This window comes from Canis lupus, chromosome 33 (assembly GCF_003254725.2).
Source record: "Canis lupus dingo isolate Sandy chromosome 33, ASM325472v2, whole genome shotgun sequence".
NCBI lineage: Eukaryota > Metazoa > Chordata > Mammalia > Carnivora > Canidae > Canis > Canis lupus.
Genome location: NC_064275.1, coordinates 28,121,251 through 28,136,417, shown reverse-complemented (window position 1 = coordinate 28,136,417; position 15,167 = coordinate 28,121,251). Strand labels below are relative to the sequence as shown.

The following is a 15,167-nucleotide window of genomic DNA, read 5'->3' as shown; positions in this document are numbered from 1 at the left end:
TTGAGGGTCTGCCTTTGGCTCAGGGCATCACCCCAGGCCTGGGGATCAAGTCCCACATCAGGCTCCCTGCAAGAAGTCTGCTTCTCCTCTGCCTATGTTTCTGCTTTTCTCTGTGTGTCTCTCATGAATAAATCTCAAAAAAAAAAAAAAACAAAAACAAAAACCTAACATATAGAAAGGCAAGTGTTATAACAATGGAGTGGAGTGCTTTCACAAGTTACTTTATCCATTTTGTTTTGCTGACTATATTTTTTAATTGTTTGTGCCTCTCAGATCAATCTTTGTGTGATTATTTCAATTGTGAAAAGGAAAATGCCCAGGACAAGTGTGACAATGGTTTGCTGTGTAAATGCAAGCCAGGGTTTGAAAGACCTAACCCACAGATCCCTATGTGTCTTGGTGAGTGTTCCATTTGCTTATAAATGTTCTATATACATCCTCTCCTTTTAGCATTTGCAAAATACAAGCTCTACTGCTTGTTTGCATGTGCATTCCAGAGTCTGAGGAGTGTGGATTTGGGCTTTAGACACACTGGCCTGGACTGAAGCCTTGGCTATGAGCTGGTGAGGCGGCCCATGGGCAGCTTCCCAGGGAGCCCATTATATGCACAGCCAGGGAGCACCTCACTTTACCCAGAGAAAACAATATTTAAACGCTGTGCTCTGTGACCTATCACTTTGGGGTTGAAGAGATTGTTTCTGATAATTACTCCCAAATTCTCTTTCGAAGCTTCTGCTCCAACGTGTCCTGACACCTGCAATGCAAACAACAATAGGCAATGCTTAGTGAACAAGGACAACACGGGCGTTGAATGCGTGTGCCTGTCAGGCTACAAGGAAGATGATCATGGGATCTGTCAAAAGTAAGAGAAATCACTCCTTTTTAATCTTACCACAACTGGAGCTAGCCAGAAAAGGATAGAACTTATAGACATATGAACGGATTTAGGGCCGGGATGTCGTAATGCTGCCATAGGTTGGTAGGTGTGAGAGCACCATCGTATCATCGTCAGCAGCATCAGCAGTTGTTGAACATTCCCTGTGTGTTGGAAACCGTGCTAAGTAATACGTGTCACCTGACAACACTGTCAGAAATGAAGTCCTTCCCCATAGCAGAGAATGTAAATAATAAGCTCACAGGGCAGCAAAAAAGTGGCAGAGCCACGTGGTCTTGCAGCTGAGGGGGCCCCACAATGCTCCATGCCTCTGGGGTTCAGCTTAGCTTGAATAGCTGCATCTTCCTGAAGCTCAGAGGATGGAGTGTTCAGTCAGTGGGAAATGGGGCCCCCTGGAATTGTGTCCCCGCTCAGCCCTCCAGAGCTCCATGGAGGGTGCTCCCCTGGAGAACATGAGCATAAGGAAGAAAGGAGGACGAGGAGAAGGAGAAGAAGGGGCGGGTAGAAAGAAAGGAAGAAGGAGAGGAAGGCGTGGCGGTTGGGCGGGCTCTGGCGTGCTCCCCACAGAGACTCTGTACTACAGTTTCCATTATTGTATTTTAGGTGTGGATTTGGCTACGGTGGAGTCAACTGTGAAGACCGTGAGTACACAATTTCCTTTTTTTTTTTTTTAAGTTTTGCTTTGTTATCAAGTTTCTGAGAAATATGGAACACATTCACAATTCAGCCCAGGACTCCAGAGTCTCTGGCTCCCTTCATAAAGAGCGAAAAAACCTGCCTGCCGTTTGTGTTCTGGGTCCTGGCATCCCATGCCTGCCCTTAGGCCATGGGCAGCAGCACCTCTGTTATAGAAAACAGCAGAAGCCAGCCCAAGGGGAGGGCTCTGGACTCGGCCAGACCAGAGGGGGGCATCCTAACATTCTATTCATTGTCTACATTGGCTTAAATACGGGTTTGCTGTTACTACAAAGATAAAACCAGTATATCCCAAAAATGTTCATGGTCGTGGGAGAGCAAAACTAAAAACCATTTAAATATGGAATCTTTCTGTCCCAGAGCTATTTACTAGCTTGTATGTGTTGTTTGCAAGTCCAGGTGCTTCATTCTCTCCCACGCCCCACCCCCACCGGATTGGGACAATATTAACATATATTTTTGATGATATTATATTTTATTTATTTATTATTATTTTTTAAAAGATTTTTATTTATTTATTCATGAGAGACACAGAGAGAGGCAGAGACACAGGCAGAGGGAGAAGCAGGCTCCATGCAGGGAGCCTGACGTGGGACTTGATCCTGGGTCTCCAGGATCAGGCCCTGGGCTAAAGGCGGCACTAAACCGCTGAGCCACTGGGCTGCCCTGATATTATATTTTAAATTTTACGTAATGAACTAAAGACTGGTGATCCAAGATGAAGGAAACATTACTGTTGGCCTCCCAGCCAGCCACAAAGTTAGTGATAAAAAATGCTCTGAATTTCTACCGAATTTTGCTGCAAAGCTGGATTTGTTAAGTCTTTTATTCCTTCCGGGCTTTCAGCATCCACACCTACAAAGTGAGAGGTTCGGACCAAATGGCCTTTGTGGTCTTCCCCAGACGCGGCCTATGCCCCCATGAATTGAAGCTGGAGGTGGCCTGTGTTGGCAGTCACGAAGCAGAAAGAGGCAGGGCTCTAGAGCAGCTCTGTCCAATAGAAATGTGATGTGAGCTTCATATTTAATTTCCAGTTTAAAAAAATTTTTTTTAAGATTTTATTTATTTACTCATGAGAGACACAGAGAGAGAGAGAGGCAGAGACACAGGCAGAGGGAGAAGCAGGCTCCACGCAGGGAGCCCGACGTGGGACTCGATCTTGGGATTCCAGGATCACGCCCTGGGCCCAAGGCAGGTGCTCAACCACTGAGCCACCCAGGCGTCCCCAGTTTTAAAAATTATTATTTTTTTCTCTTTTTTTTTTTCAGTTTTAAAAATTCTAAGTGAACTTCTTAGAAATAAGTGACCTTGATTTCAATTTTAATTTTTTGATTTTTATTTCGCTTAACATATCACACGTGTTTTTCGCCACGTAATCGATATAAGAAGTTATTCGTGAGACATTTTCCTTTTTTCCCTTCCGTACCGTGTGTGTGAGATCTGCCGTGGGTGCTCTACTCACAGGCCACCTCACAGCCACGTTGTCGTGCAGCAGACGTGGAGGAGGAGAGTGGGTAGCCATGGGCTCTCCCCTCGCGGACTCTCTTAAGCCCCTGTTAAGGGATCCCTGGGTGGCACAGCGGTTAAGCGCCTGCCTTTGGCCCAGGGCGTGATCCTGGAGACCCGGGATCGAATCCCACGTCAGGCTCCTGGTGCATGGAGCCTGCTTCTCCCTCTGCCTACGTCTCTGCCTCTCTCTGTGTGTGTGACTATCATAAATAAATAAAAATTAAAAAAAAAAAAAAAAAAGCCCCTGTTAAGTGACAAATTTCACTCCAGCCTAGTTCCCTTCCTTATCAGCAAGGCATGGTGGGGGGCAAAGGCCACAGAAGTCAGGAAGGGACGCGCCCCTCGATGGAGATCGCACCTCCCCCGGAGTCCAGGAAGGCCCTGCCCGACCGCAGCCTCCTCTGTGTCTATGGCCTTCTCTCATGGGGCGAGGCAGCCTCAGCTGATTGGGTTCTACAGACACAGTTGTGGGGTGGCACTGTAGGGGCTGAGCCACCCTCTCACCCAGCCTGTCACCCAAGCTGGCCCCGGTGGGCTTGGGGCCCAGAGCCCAACTGTCTTCTTCACCATCGTAAACCAGTGGGGGCCCACGAACCTGAGCAGTAGACTGTGGGGCTGCTTGTGGGAGGCTGTTCATACCCTTGGCTTTTCCTTTACAGAATTTCAGCTGATCCTCACTATCGTGGGCAGCATTGGCGGCGCCCTCATTCTCGGCCTGGTGATCGCATTGATCTGCTTGACAAGGTACGGGGTGGACACGTCCCGTTCTCAGGGCACAGCAGCACCAGGGGCTCTAACCACAGCCAGCCGTGCTGGGGCAAGAGAGGGGACATAAGGCGAGCCTTCTCCAATACTATTGGCTTTTTTCCTTAACCTTAATTTGCTTTGGCTTCTATAAGCCATAGATGATTACTGAAGAAAACAGAGAAATGTGTAAAGGGGCACAATTAAAAAATCACTCCCAAAACTTCCCACCCCGAGCCAATGAACATTCTGGCATATATCTTTCCAGATATTTTTTTCTTTTAAATGATATTATAGACATAATTTTGTATCCTTTGTGTGGAGTTGTTTTTTTGTTTTTTGTTTTTTTTTTTTTTTTTTTTTTGTGAGAGAGAGAGAACATGTGCAGGGGGCTGGGGCGGTTGGTGGAGAGGGGCAGAGGTAGAAAATCCCAAGAGCACAGAGCCTGACTTGGGGCTCGATCTCATGACCCTGAGATCTTGACTTAAGCTGAAACTAAGAGTCAGATGCTTAACCAACTAAGCCATTCAGGTGCCCTACCCTTTGTGTTAAAAAATACATATTTCTAGGGTTTCTTTTATTATTATTTACTTACTTGAGAGAAAGAGCAGAAGCAGGAGGAGGGGCAGAGGGAGAAGGAGAAGCAGACTCCAAGCTGAGCAGGGAGCCCGACATGGGGCTGGATCCCAGGACCCCAGGATCATGACCTGAGCCGAACCCAGATGCTTAACCGACTGAGTCACCCAGACGTCCCCCCCACCTTTTAAAATATATTTGTGAAGGTTTCTTTTTGCTTAACACCGTAATGTGACATAGCAATCGTTTTCTGATGTCACTGAAAAACTCTGTTAGCAGTTTTCCATCCCACTGATGTTGTCAAGGGTCACTGGACAAGGCCCTGCCGGCCCAGGAGCCCGCGGCAGTGGGCCCAGCACCAGTGTCAGCTGAGCCCCGTGACTTGTTCTCTCCGCCAAGCCATGGTGCAGCCTGGTGTCTTAAGCACTCTTCCTAAGAACTTGAGTGGAGTCCTTCTGTTTATTTAACAAATATTTAGATAAAAGTTCCCTCCATCAACAGGGACAGGGAACACTGTTACCTCTAAGCTATCCGAAACGTGCCAGGTGGGGATGCACTTTGGTCCAAACAAGCTGCTTGTTGGTAACATTTCACTCCTATTTTTTTAAAAAAAGATTTTATTTATTTATTCATGAGAGACACAGAGAGAGAGAGAGGCAGAGACACAGGCAGAGGGAGAAGCAGGCTCCATGCAGAGAGCCTGACGTGGGACTCCATCCCGGGTCTCCTGGATCAGGCCCTGGGCTGAAGGCGGCGCTAAACCGCTGACCCACCAGGGCTGCCCTTCACTCCTATCTTTATGTTTTGGCAAAATAGGTATTTTCGCACTATAATGTGAGCAGATAAATAGATTTTGCTTCTTCTTTTTTCTTTTATTCCAGTTTGATATTAACTCTTACTCAAAGCCTGAATTAATAAGGATGCAAAGCTGAGAGCTGGAATGTGAGCTTCCCTTTTCTAGGAAGAGGGCCAGAACATTCTGTTCTGGAGCAAGGCTGTCTGCTCCTCTCCCAGGAGGATTGCATCACTGTCTTGGGTCCCCAGCATCCTCGGGGGCTGCTCGTGGGGCCTTGTGACCCCCCTCCCCCCCACAGCTATGCATCTCAGCTCCTCCGTGCCGCAGAGCCCCTTTGCCCCCAGTGCAGCCTAGGTTCATGATTCTGGGGAAAACACATCAAGGATTAGAATTTCCTGCACATTTCAAAGGGAATGAAGCTTCTTGCCTCCGGTCCTCAGTGAGGCAGGAATGCCCTCAAAGGGCGGGACCTCTGCTGCAGGCCGGGCTGGCCACCAGGTGTACAGGGTGGACGGGTCCTCCCTGATGACATTTCCGGCAGGTGCCACTCATTCTGGGAGTGCCCTGGGGGCATCAGAGATGCGGCCTCTCCACTCCCTACTGGGGGGGGCGGGGTCAGTGCAGGCACTGCAGGGGCAGGTCTGTGGGCTAGAAGGAAGGGTCGCAGGTGCCTTCCTCACCACCAAGTGCTTCCCTTTGGCTTTGAATGCTTGCCCCTTGAGGGGCTACAGCAGAACCTGCAACATACTTTTTCTCCTTGTAAGACCTTCCTACCTTGAACTGGTTTTATTGACCAAGGTGCTTCTGTAGACGTTGACTTTGTTTGAGTCAAAAATCATTATATCGGGCGCCGGGGTGGCTCAGTCTGTTAAGCGTCTGCCTTCTGCTCAGGTCATGATCCCGGGGTCCCGGGATAGAGCCTCCTCCCGGGCTCCCTGCCAGTGGGGAGCCTGCTTCTCCCTCTCCCTCTGCCTGCCGCTCCCCTTGCTTGTGCTCCTCGTGCTCTCTGTCAAATAGATAAAAGTCTTTAAAAAACAAAAATCATTGTGTCACATATCTTTTCTCCTTAACTTCTATGATTATTTCCATATGTAATTCAAAAGCACACTTAAGAAAAGTGATATTATTAGCAAAATTTGCATGAGACCAAGGGAATTGGGTGGCAATGTTGGATCAGTGTTTACGTTCTAGTTTTAATGGGTAGAGAGAGCTAGGAGACTAGAATATATATAGTGTGTATATATATGTATGTATAGTATATATACACATAAATAAATAATATAGCGAATCTATAATGAACGAAGTAGTGAAGTATCGTGAGTAGCAGGGCATCAGGTCTAAGAACTTATTCTTAATGGTTCAAAAACATTAACAATTGGGGAATCTGGGTGAGGGACGTATGAAACCCTGTGTAATTTTTGGTTTGTACCAAAATGATGTATATGCAATATACAAATATATGTAAATCCGAAATTCTCTCAAAGTTTGAAAACATTTTTATTTTTTTATTTTTATTTATTTATTTTTTGAAAACATTTTTTTTTTAAACATTTTTAAGAAAAGAATATCAACGTTTGCTTCGAGGAACTTTCTGCCATCGTCTGATCCTAAATCTCCTTACCATTTATAGGTCAAAGAACAAAGACAAGTATATTGAAGAACAGAACTTGATTGAGAACGACTTTCAGAATCTGAGACTACAGCAGACGACAGGCTTCAGCAATCTAGGAGCAGATGGGAGCATCTTCCCTAAAGTCAGGGCCAATATCTCCGGTCAGCCACAGAATCCCTACGCAAACCACAGAAGCATGCCCCGTCCTGACTACTAGGTGAGTCAGTGGTCTTTGGAGTGAAATATCCTGGCGGCAGCCTTTTTGGTTTCTGTTTTCCAATAAAAAGAGAAAGATTAGAGGATGCTCCCTCCTGTTGTTTTGGTTTTGGTTTTGGTTTTTTGCTCCCTCCTATTGTTAAATGCCCACCACTTGGTCCCTAACACTGACCATCTATGTGACTTTAGACGCATCACTTCATTTCCCTGGCCTTCTGTTTCCTCAGCTATAAAAAGAAAATCAGTTGAGATGCCCTTAAGGTCCCTTTACATTATGAACTTGTATGGATATGACTCTAGTCGTCGTGATGGCAATTCCCAGGCTGTTTGAGGACCTAGGACCGAGGTCAGGCCTGGGAAGAAGTGCTGGAAGTAAACATGGTTCTGTCCCTTCCTTCCAGGCTGCCCACGTCAAGGCAAATCTCTCCCCCCGCCCACCCCACCCCACCCCACCCCACCCCCACCCCCACCCCCACCCTCCCAGACCTCAAGGCATAACCTGATCAGTTTCTATGGAGATAAAGCAAGTTAGGCTAGGGCTATTTTATTTCCCTTGGGAAGACTTTCAAGGAGCATGGCCTATATTCATTAGATTTGTATTGGGGATCGTGCTGCCGTTGCTTGGTGTGGGCTGAATGAATCTTTAAGAAGCAGCTTTGAGGGGGATTCCTGGGTGGCACAGCAGTTTGGCAGGCGCCAAACCACTGAGCCACCCAGGGATCCCCATCCAGCATAATCTCTAGAGAGAAACCCTTAGAGGTAGAGTGAACACGGGATTTAGAGCCAGACCCAGGTTTGAAGTCTTGCCCTTTCTGGTGCTCGTGTTAGCTGTGTGATCTTTGACAACTTCCTTGACCTCTCTGGGTTCGTTTTCTCATCTGTGAAATGGACAAAACAAAGCCTACCTGGTAGGATGAAAACTAAATAAGCTAATAATGGGGAGAGAACCTAGAGCAGTGACTGTTCTAATCTGAAAAACAGTGTTCAAATAGTTCAAATAATGTTATTTGAAGTAATGTCCGTAATCCTTTAATTTTTCTCCTGTATTTCTTTTGCACTGCTTCTAAGAGGTGTTTTTTTTTTTTTCCTGCCCCCCTCCTCTCTTTCTCTCTTTTTTCGTCTAGAATGGTAAAAATTGGGGCCTATCCATGGCCCTGAACCCAATGTATGAACTTTCCTTTTGAGTGTTTAAAAGACTAATGGAGAAGTGAGCAGCCGGGAAGATCTGGCCTTTGGTATTCATCTGCCACCCAGCACCCAGCCTCTCTGGATGGAAGTTGTGACTACTTGCAATGCATGCAGCTTGTTTGCTAAGTACCTACGGAATTAAATGCACATAGATGCTATAAGCACTTGTAAGACAGTTGATTTTATCCAATCAGTACAATGGTTAGGTATTTGGTGGTTTTTTTTTTTTTTTTTTTTTTTTTGGTCCTGGCAGGGCAACAATAACCACTCCCAATCTAGAGGAAAGCCCCCCAAGATTGTGGACGCCTGGGAGAATGTTGCTTTGAGCTGATAGCCTACAGATCCACGACCTCATTCTGAGACTCTTCCGCATCAGCTGTGTAGGCCCCAGGGCATGGAAAGAAATACCATCTTGTAAGGTTCTCAGGTTAATTCTTGACCAAGTTAAAATAGGATGCTCCTTCTGTCCAGAGTAGGCATTTCATCACGCTTGCCCTGGGTGCCTCACACCAAGGAGACAGAAAAAAACACGTCCCTCAGCTTTTTGGGGAGAAGTGACCAGGAACGCAGGATCTTTTTGATGTGCCTTCGAAGGCCCAGACTAGAACTGTCCACCATGAAGTACGTTCTAGAGTTTTTGAAATGCCAGTAGGTTGGTGGAGGTAGGGAGAAAAAAACGGTAAAACCAAGAGTGAGAGGAATAGAGGCCGAAGGAAGGTAGGCAGGAGGAGGAGCGCAGGAGAATGCACGCTGCATCCACCCTCGTCCCTGGATCCCCTCCTCCAGGAGCCAACAGACCTTTCCTCCAATTCATGTTCTGCCCACAAGCTGGAGCCTAAGGAAGTGTGAAGCTGAAACCCCAGAAGCCAGAGCTGGAAGGCACTTTGAAGCTGCAGATTCTGTTTGGTGGATGGTGAAAGAGGGAGCCTGGGTCCTGGATCCAGATGCCCAGCCTCCTTGTGATGCAGATTCCAGCGACCTCATGGAGGACTCCGCTCTCCCTGTGGCGCTGCACACGCAACCACCTCCCGCATGCGCCTTCTGTTGTGTTAATAGGGCCCTTGTTTGTGTCTCCTATCTGGTCCCCTTGCAAGTTATTTTTATTTGTTGTTACTATTATTTGTTCTTGACTATTAACTAACTATAAGAGGTAACAAATAAAGTGTCTTTGGTAGGTGGTGTCCTTCCTTGTGTTTGGGGCCTTGGGTGATGCACATAGCAGGGAGTCTCTTTCTTTCTTTTTATTTAAGAAATTTTTTTTTAATTTGAAAGATTTATCCTTTTTTTTTTTTTAAGAGGCAGGGAGAGGCAGAGGGAGAGAGAGAGAATCTCAAGCAGACTCCCTCCCCCGCCCCCCAGCACAGCCCTGACGTAGGGCTCGGAACCGATATAGGGCTCACTCTCACGGCCCTGAAACCATGACCTGAGCCAAAATCAAGAGTCAGACACTCAACCTGTTGAGTCACCCAGACTCCCTTAGTCTCTCTCTTTCTTTTCTTTTCTTTTCTTTTCTTTTCTTTTCTTTTCTTTTCTTTTCTTTTCTTTTCTTTTCTTTTCTTTTCTTTTCTTTCTTTCTTTTCTTTTCTTTTCTTTTCTTTTCTTTCTTTCTTTCTTTCTTTTTCTTTCTTTCTTCTTTCTTTATTTTTTCTTTTTCTTCTTTTTTCTTTTTCTTTTTTTTCTTTTTCTTTTTCTTTCTTTTTCTTCTTTTTTTCTTTCTTTCTTTCTTTCTTTCTTTCTTTCTTTCTTTCTTTCTTTCTTTCTTTCTTTCTTTCTTATGATTGTATATATTTATTCATGGGAGACACAGAGAGAGAGGCAGAGACAGGCAGAGGGAGAAGCAGGCTCCTTGTGGGGAACCTGATGTGAGACTTCATCCCAGCACCCTGGGATCATGACCTGAGCGAAAAGCGGATGCTCGACTACTGAGCCACCCAGGTGCCCCGCCCAGTCTCACTTTCAATAGCAAACATAACACGTGGCAAACCAGATTGAGTGATATCTGCAGTCCTCATTAGGGGCTGTTAGATCATCCAGGGTAATTTTTAAATCATGTAATAGATATTTTTGGCTGCTTCCCCAAACATTTTGGGTGGGACCAATCTGACCCCCAGCTCCCAGGATGGATCTTGCTTGGCCCAACCCAATCGGTGGAACCCCAACCCCCCTGCCAGTGATTGATTCAGTGACCACGTGGCATAAATGAATGCAATTAAGATAAAGCCTAGATTGCATTTATTTATTCATTTTTAAAAGATTTTATTTATTTCCTTGAAAGAGAGAGAGCATGAGCAGGGTGAGGGGCAGAGGGAGAAGCAGACTCCCCACCGAGCAGGGACCCTGATGTGGGACTCCATCCCGGGACTCCAGGATCATGACCAGAGCTGAAGGCAGATGCTCAACTGCTGAGCCATCCAGGCGCCCCTAAAGCCTAAATTTCAGTAGGATGCTTGGAGAAAGAGAAATTCTTTGTTCACTTAGCAAAGTGGGCTTAGGGATGTGAGGTCTCAGACTGCTTGGTTTTTCCTGAGCTCACAGGTAGAGGAGGGCAGAGCTAAGAGAACCATGGAAAAATGGAGCAGGAACTCCGATCAGACCATGCCTGAAGCATTGGACTTTACTGTTGGTCCACTGTGAGTAGTTATTTCTATTTTTGGAGCTGAAAGCATCCTCACTGACACCATTCGTGTTTACTCTTGCCTTCTTAAGGCTAGGGGGTAAATGGGATAAAAGAAACGCCCTTTTGAGCTACTAATACCTGTAAAGAAAAAAAAAAAAAATACCAGGCAGCCTGGGTGGCTCAGCGGTCTAGCACCTGCCTTCGACCCAGGTCCTGATCCTGGAGACCAGGGATCGAGTCCCACGTCGGGCTCCCTGCATGGAGCCTGCTTCTCCCTCTGCCTGTGTCTCTGCCTCTCTCTCTCTCTCTCTCTGTGTCTCTCATGAATAAATTAATAAAATCTTTAAAAAAAAAAAAACACCTGTAAAGACACTAGCCATTAATCAGCAAACAGCAGCAGAATTAATGTAGATGTAACTTAAAATTGGTTAACCTTGTGATGTGTCCTCACAGACTATCTCTTACCTGCATGTTACCTCCTTTACGCTTGAAGACGATTCTGGATTCATTTTAGAAGTAGGCTGTTTGAACCTCTTCTAGAGAGTCCCACCATCCTTGTGGCCTGCTGCACCACAGCATGCCGGTTTCCACCACTTCTCGAATATCCTGGGCCATATAAACTCCAGGCTTCATGAACCAGAGGATCATCCATTTTTAGAGACTTTCATTGCTACTGTTTAAATAAGAAGAATGCCGTAAATATGCATATTTGTAATGTTTTTGAAAATGGCTTTCACATTCAAACTTCCAATTCTTGCATAATATGACCCACAATTCATTTGTTTCTGCTCACTGGGAACTTTGCAGAAGTCTTCCAGGCTGATTGTCCTGGAACCTTGGAGGGCGGTCGGAATGAACTTCCCGCGATGCGAATCTGATCACCACGCTCCCTTTTATGACTTTCAGGGGTTCTCCACTGAGAGGATAAAGTTCACAGAACTGAAGCAGACTCCTGTGGCTCATCACCCCTGGTCACCGGGCTGCTGTCACCAACCAGTCCAGCTCTGACTACTTCGCCCCTCGCACCGCTCCACCCCCCAGCAGGAACACTGGTCACACCTGCTGCTCCGCAAACACACCTCCTCTTCGTACCTCCATTTGTCCACTCATGCTGTTCCCTGCACTCGGAATGCCCTTTTCCTAAAATCTTTTTTTTAAAAAGGGAGGGGGTGCCTGGGTGACTTGATTAAGCATCTTCCTTTGGCTCAGGTCATGATCCTGGGGTCCTGAGATCCAGCCCCACATTGGGCGGGGGGGGTTTGCAAGGCAGGGAGTCTGTTTCTCTCTCCCTCTGCCCCTAGCCCTCTCTGCTCCCGCTCTCCCTCTCCCTCTCTCTCAAATAGATAAGTAAATAAAATATATTTCTTAAAAAGGCCCTGTTCCTTCAACCATCTAATAATCACCTCCATCTGTCTTGATCAACTAAACTATCATCCCCTCTGACCAGCTTTCCCCAATGCTCTCCCTCCCCCCACAGCACTCCTCAGCAGGGACATGCCTCCTTCACATCCCACGGGCATCCCGGGCATCCCGAGGCCACTTCCCCCAGGAAAGCAGGTGCACGGTGAGTCTGTGTTTTCTTCTCCCCAGCACAAGGCCCGGCGTGGAATATTAAATGATTGCAGAACAGCAATGTAAAACGGACTCTCCCAGCTTGGTCTGGAAGAGTCTGGTTCATCACGTGGTAAGGGCTTCCCGAGCCCATCGAACCTTGTCAGTGTCTACACTTCAAATATGTACAGTTTATGGTGTGTCAGTTATAGCTCAACAAAGCCATATTTGTAGGTGAGGGGCGGTCCCTCGCACAGGGGCCCCTCCAACCTGGACAGAGGCATCCTCCCATCACAGCCCTAAGGCAGGAGGGGAACGTGTCCGTGTTATGTGTTATTCTGCTGGTCTCTCCCTAGACTGAAGGTTCTGAGGTCAGCCCTGGGGGCAAGGCCCTGCCAACAGCAGGGCTCAGCTGTCCATCGGAGTCGCCTGACAGGGTTTAAAACTCTGGTGCCCGGGCCCCATCACAGAGCCCTCCTTGGCCGAGGGCAGCCTGAGCATCAGGATTGCTTAAGTCGGGCAGCCCCGGGGGGCTCAGCAGTTTAGGCCGCCTGCAGCCCAGGGCGTGATCCTGGAGACCCGGAATCGAGTCCCACGTCGGGCTCCCTGCATGGAGCCTGCTTCTCCCTCTGCCTGTGTCTCTGCTTCTCTCTCTCTCTCTCTCTGTCTCTGATGAATAAAAAAATAAAATTTAATTTAAAAAGGATTGCTTAAGCCCCCCAGGTGACTGGAATGTGCAGCAGATTTTGAGAATCGCTGGTTCAGATCAGCGAGTGGTTGGACTTCTCACAGCCAAGACCCAGATCACATCATTTCTCATTCCTTCCCCCGAGAGTCTAGAAACCAGGAGTCCGTGGTGCACAAGAAGCTTCAGGGGACTCTGAGCTTCCTTTGGAGAAAGAGGACAGGCCTCCATTTGCCATTACCAGCAAAACAATTTGAAACTTAAATCCCTGGGGCAGTTTTGCCCCTGAACCAAGTCCCCCCACCAACCCTTCCTAGCGGCAGGGCAAATTCCATGGCCAGTAGGTGGCGTTGTACGCTTTGACTTGCAGAAAACCCACCCACTGGTGGGGGCAGCTCTTTCAAAAGGCTTGCCATCCTTAATTTTGAATGCATTACTTCTAAATAATTTCCCCTCGAGTTTTTCTTGGTCTCTTCAATCCTCCTCACTTTTGTGCCAGGGAGACATGAATGTTAGCTCCCTCTTGTAATATCTGCACCATTTTTACTGGGTCATTAGAGATCATACATGGTTCCCTTCCTTGGCTCTAAAATACCTGAGTATTGAAGTAGTATTAACATCATATTATGGTGCATACTATTTGATACAACTATTCAGATAGTCAATGTTCTCTTTCTTTTTTTTTTTTCTTTCGAGGGGGAGGAGGTAAGGGAGAGGGAGGGAGTCTTAAGCAGGCTCCATGCCCAGTGCAGAGCCCGATGCAGGGCTCTATCTCACAACCCTGAGATCATGACCTGAGCTGAAATCAAGAGTCCGACAACTGACTGAGCCACCCAGGTGCCCCATCGATGTTTTATTACATGGTGATTTTCCAAAATAGAAAAAGGAATCCATTTTCATTGAAAATTCTTCAGTGAAGATAAAAAACAAAATGCCACCGGGGCGGGGGCGGGGGAGGTCTCTTTCATCAGCTTTCATAAGGTGAGCATGTCTGCCTGGATTTTGTTTTTTTAAAAGATTTTTATTTAGGGCAGCCCTGGTGGCACAGTGGTTTAGCGCCGCCTGCAGCCTGGGGTGTGATCCTGGAGGCCAGGGATCAAGTCCCACGTCAGGCTCCCTGCATGGAGCCTGCTTCTCCCTCTGCCTGTGACTCTGCCTCTGTCTCTCTCTCTCTGAATAAATAAATTAAAATCTTTAAAAAAAAAAAAAGATTTTTATTTATTTATTCATGAGACACAGAGAGAGGCAGAGACATAGAGGGAGAAGCAGGCTCCATGCGGGGAGCCCGATGCGACTCAATCTGGGACTCCAGGATCACGCCCTGAGCCAAGGGCAGATGCTCCATCGCTGAGGCACCCAGGTGTCCCATGCCTGGGTTTTTTAGAGAATGAAGTTGGGGAGAGGCCTGGGGCACCGGATGGGGGTCTTCCCCTCAACTTCCAGCTATGAAATGTGGGGTCTTTTATCCAAAGAAGCTTGGGACAAAATCACCAAAGGCTTAATAATTCCCACAAACCTGATTTTCATAGCCCACAGTCATGACATATGGCCCAACAGAAGAATTTTCTTCAGCTACCAAGGTGAGAGAAGGAAAACATTCTGCACAGGTCAGTTCTGGAAGGTTTGGACTAGGTATTGAAGGATGAGTCCGGGTTTACTAGTTGATAAAGATCAGGGATAAGGCCTTCTGTGGAGAGGAAACACCAGTGTGCAAGGGTGAGAATGTGTTTGTGAGGCTGAAATGCCGGGTTGGGGTGTGAAGCGCCTTGCATGTTATATCACCATTGGATTCCTGGTCTTTCCATTACATTATGAAGCAATTATGAAGCCTTCTTTTTCTAAAGAGCTGGCTGGCTAAACAACTCTGATTAGCAAAGCTTTTACTCAAGTCCTAGCTTCTGATGTAGAGCAATGTGCAAGCCCTCGGTGGTCTCTTTGGAAGGAGAGAGGCCAGCTTGTCATGTAATGGCTTATGGGCAACCCGCCTTGGGTCTGGCTTGGCTCTGTCCTGCGCATCACTCAGAAAACAGTGATTTGGGTGACCTGGTCTAAGAGCCACAAATCCTCATAGCTAATTACATT

The 15,167-nt window shown here is 47.0% G+C and overlaps 1 protein-coding gene across 2 annotated transcripts in view; it reads left to right on the top strand.

Annotated features, from left to right (window-relative positions):
* Nucleotides 1-12,222, top strand: part of MUC13 (mucin 13, cell surface associated) — a 34,156-nt gene extending 21,934 nt beyond the window's left edge. The window contains exons 8-13 of one of the 2 annotated variants that reach the window (XM_049105404.1): nt 274-399; nt 730-862; nt 1,499-1,536; nt 3,760-3,844; nt 6,847-7,045; nt 11,756-12,222. In XM_049105404.1, coding sequence (XP_048961361.1) covers nt 274-399; nt 730-862; nt 1,499-1,536; nt 3,760-3,844; nt 6,847-7,045 — 581 coding nt within the window. In that variant the 3' untranslated portion in view covers nt 11,756-12,222. Of the gene's footprint in view, nt 1-273; nt 400-729; nt 863-1,498; nt 1,537-3,759; nt 3,845-6,846; nt 7,046-8,168; nt 9,407-11,755 lie in introns of those variants that run through there. The other variant, XM_025474738.3, reaches the window with a different exon arrangement.
* The last annotated feature ends 2,945 nt before the right edge of the window (nt 12,223-15,167 follow it).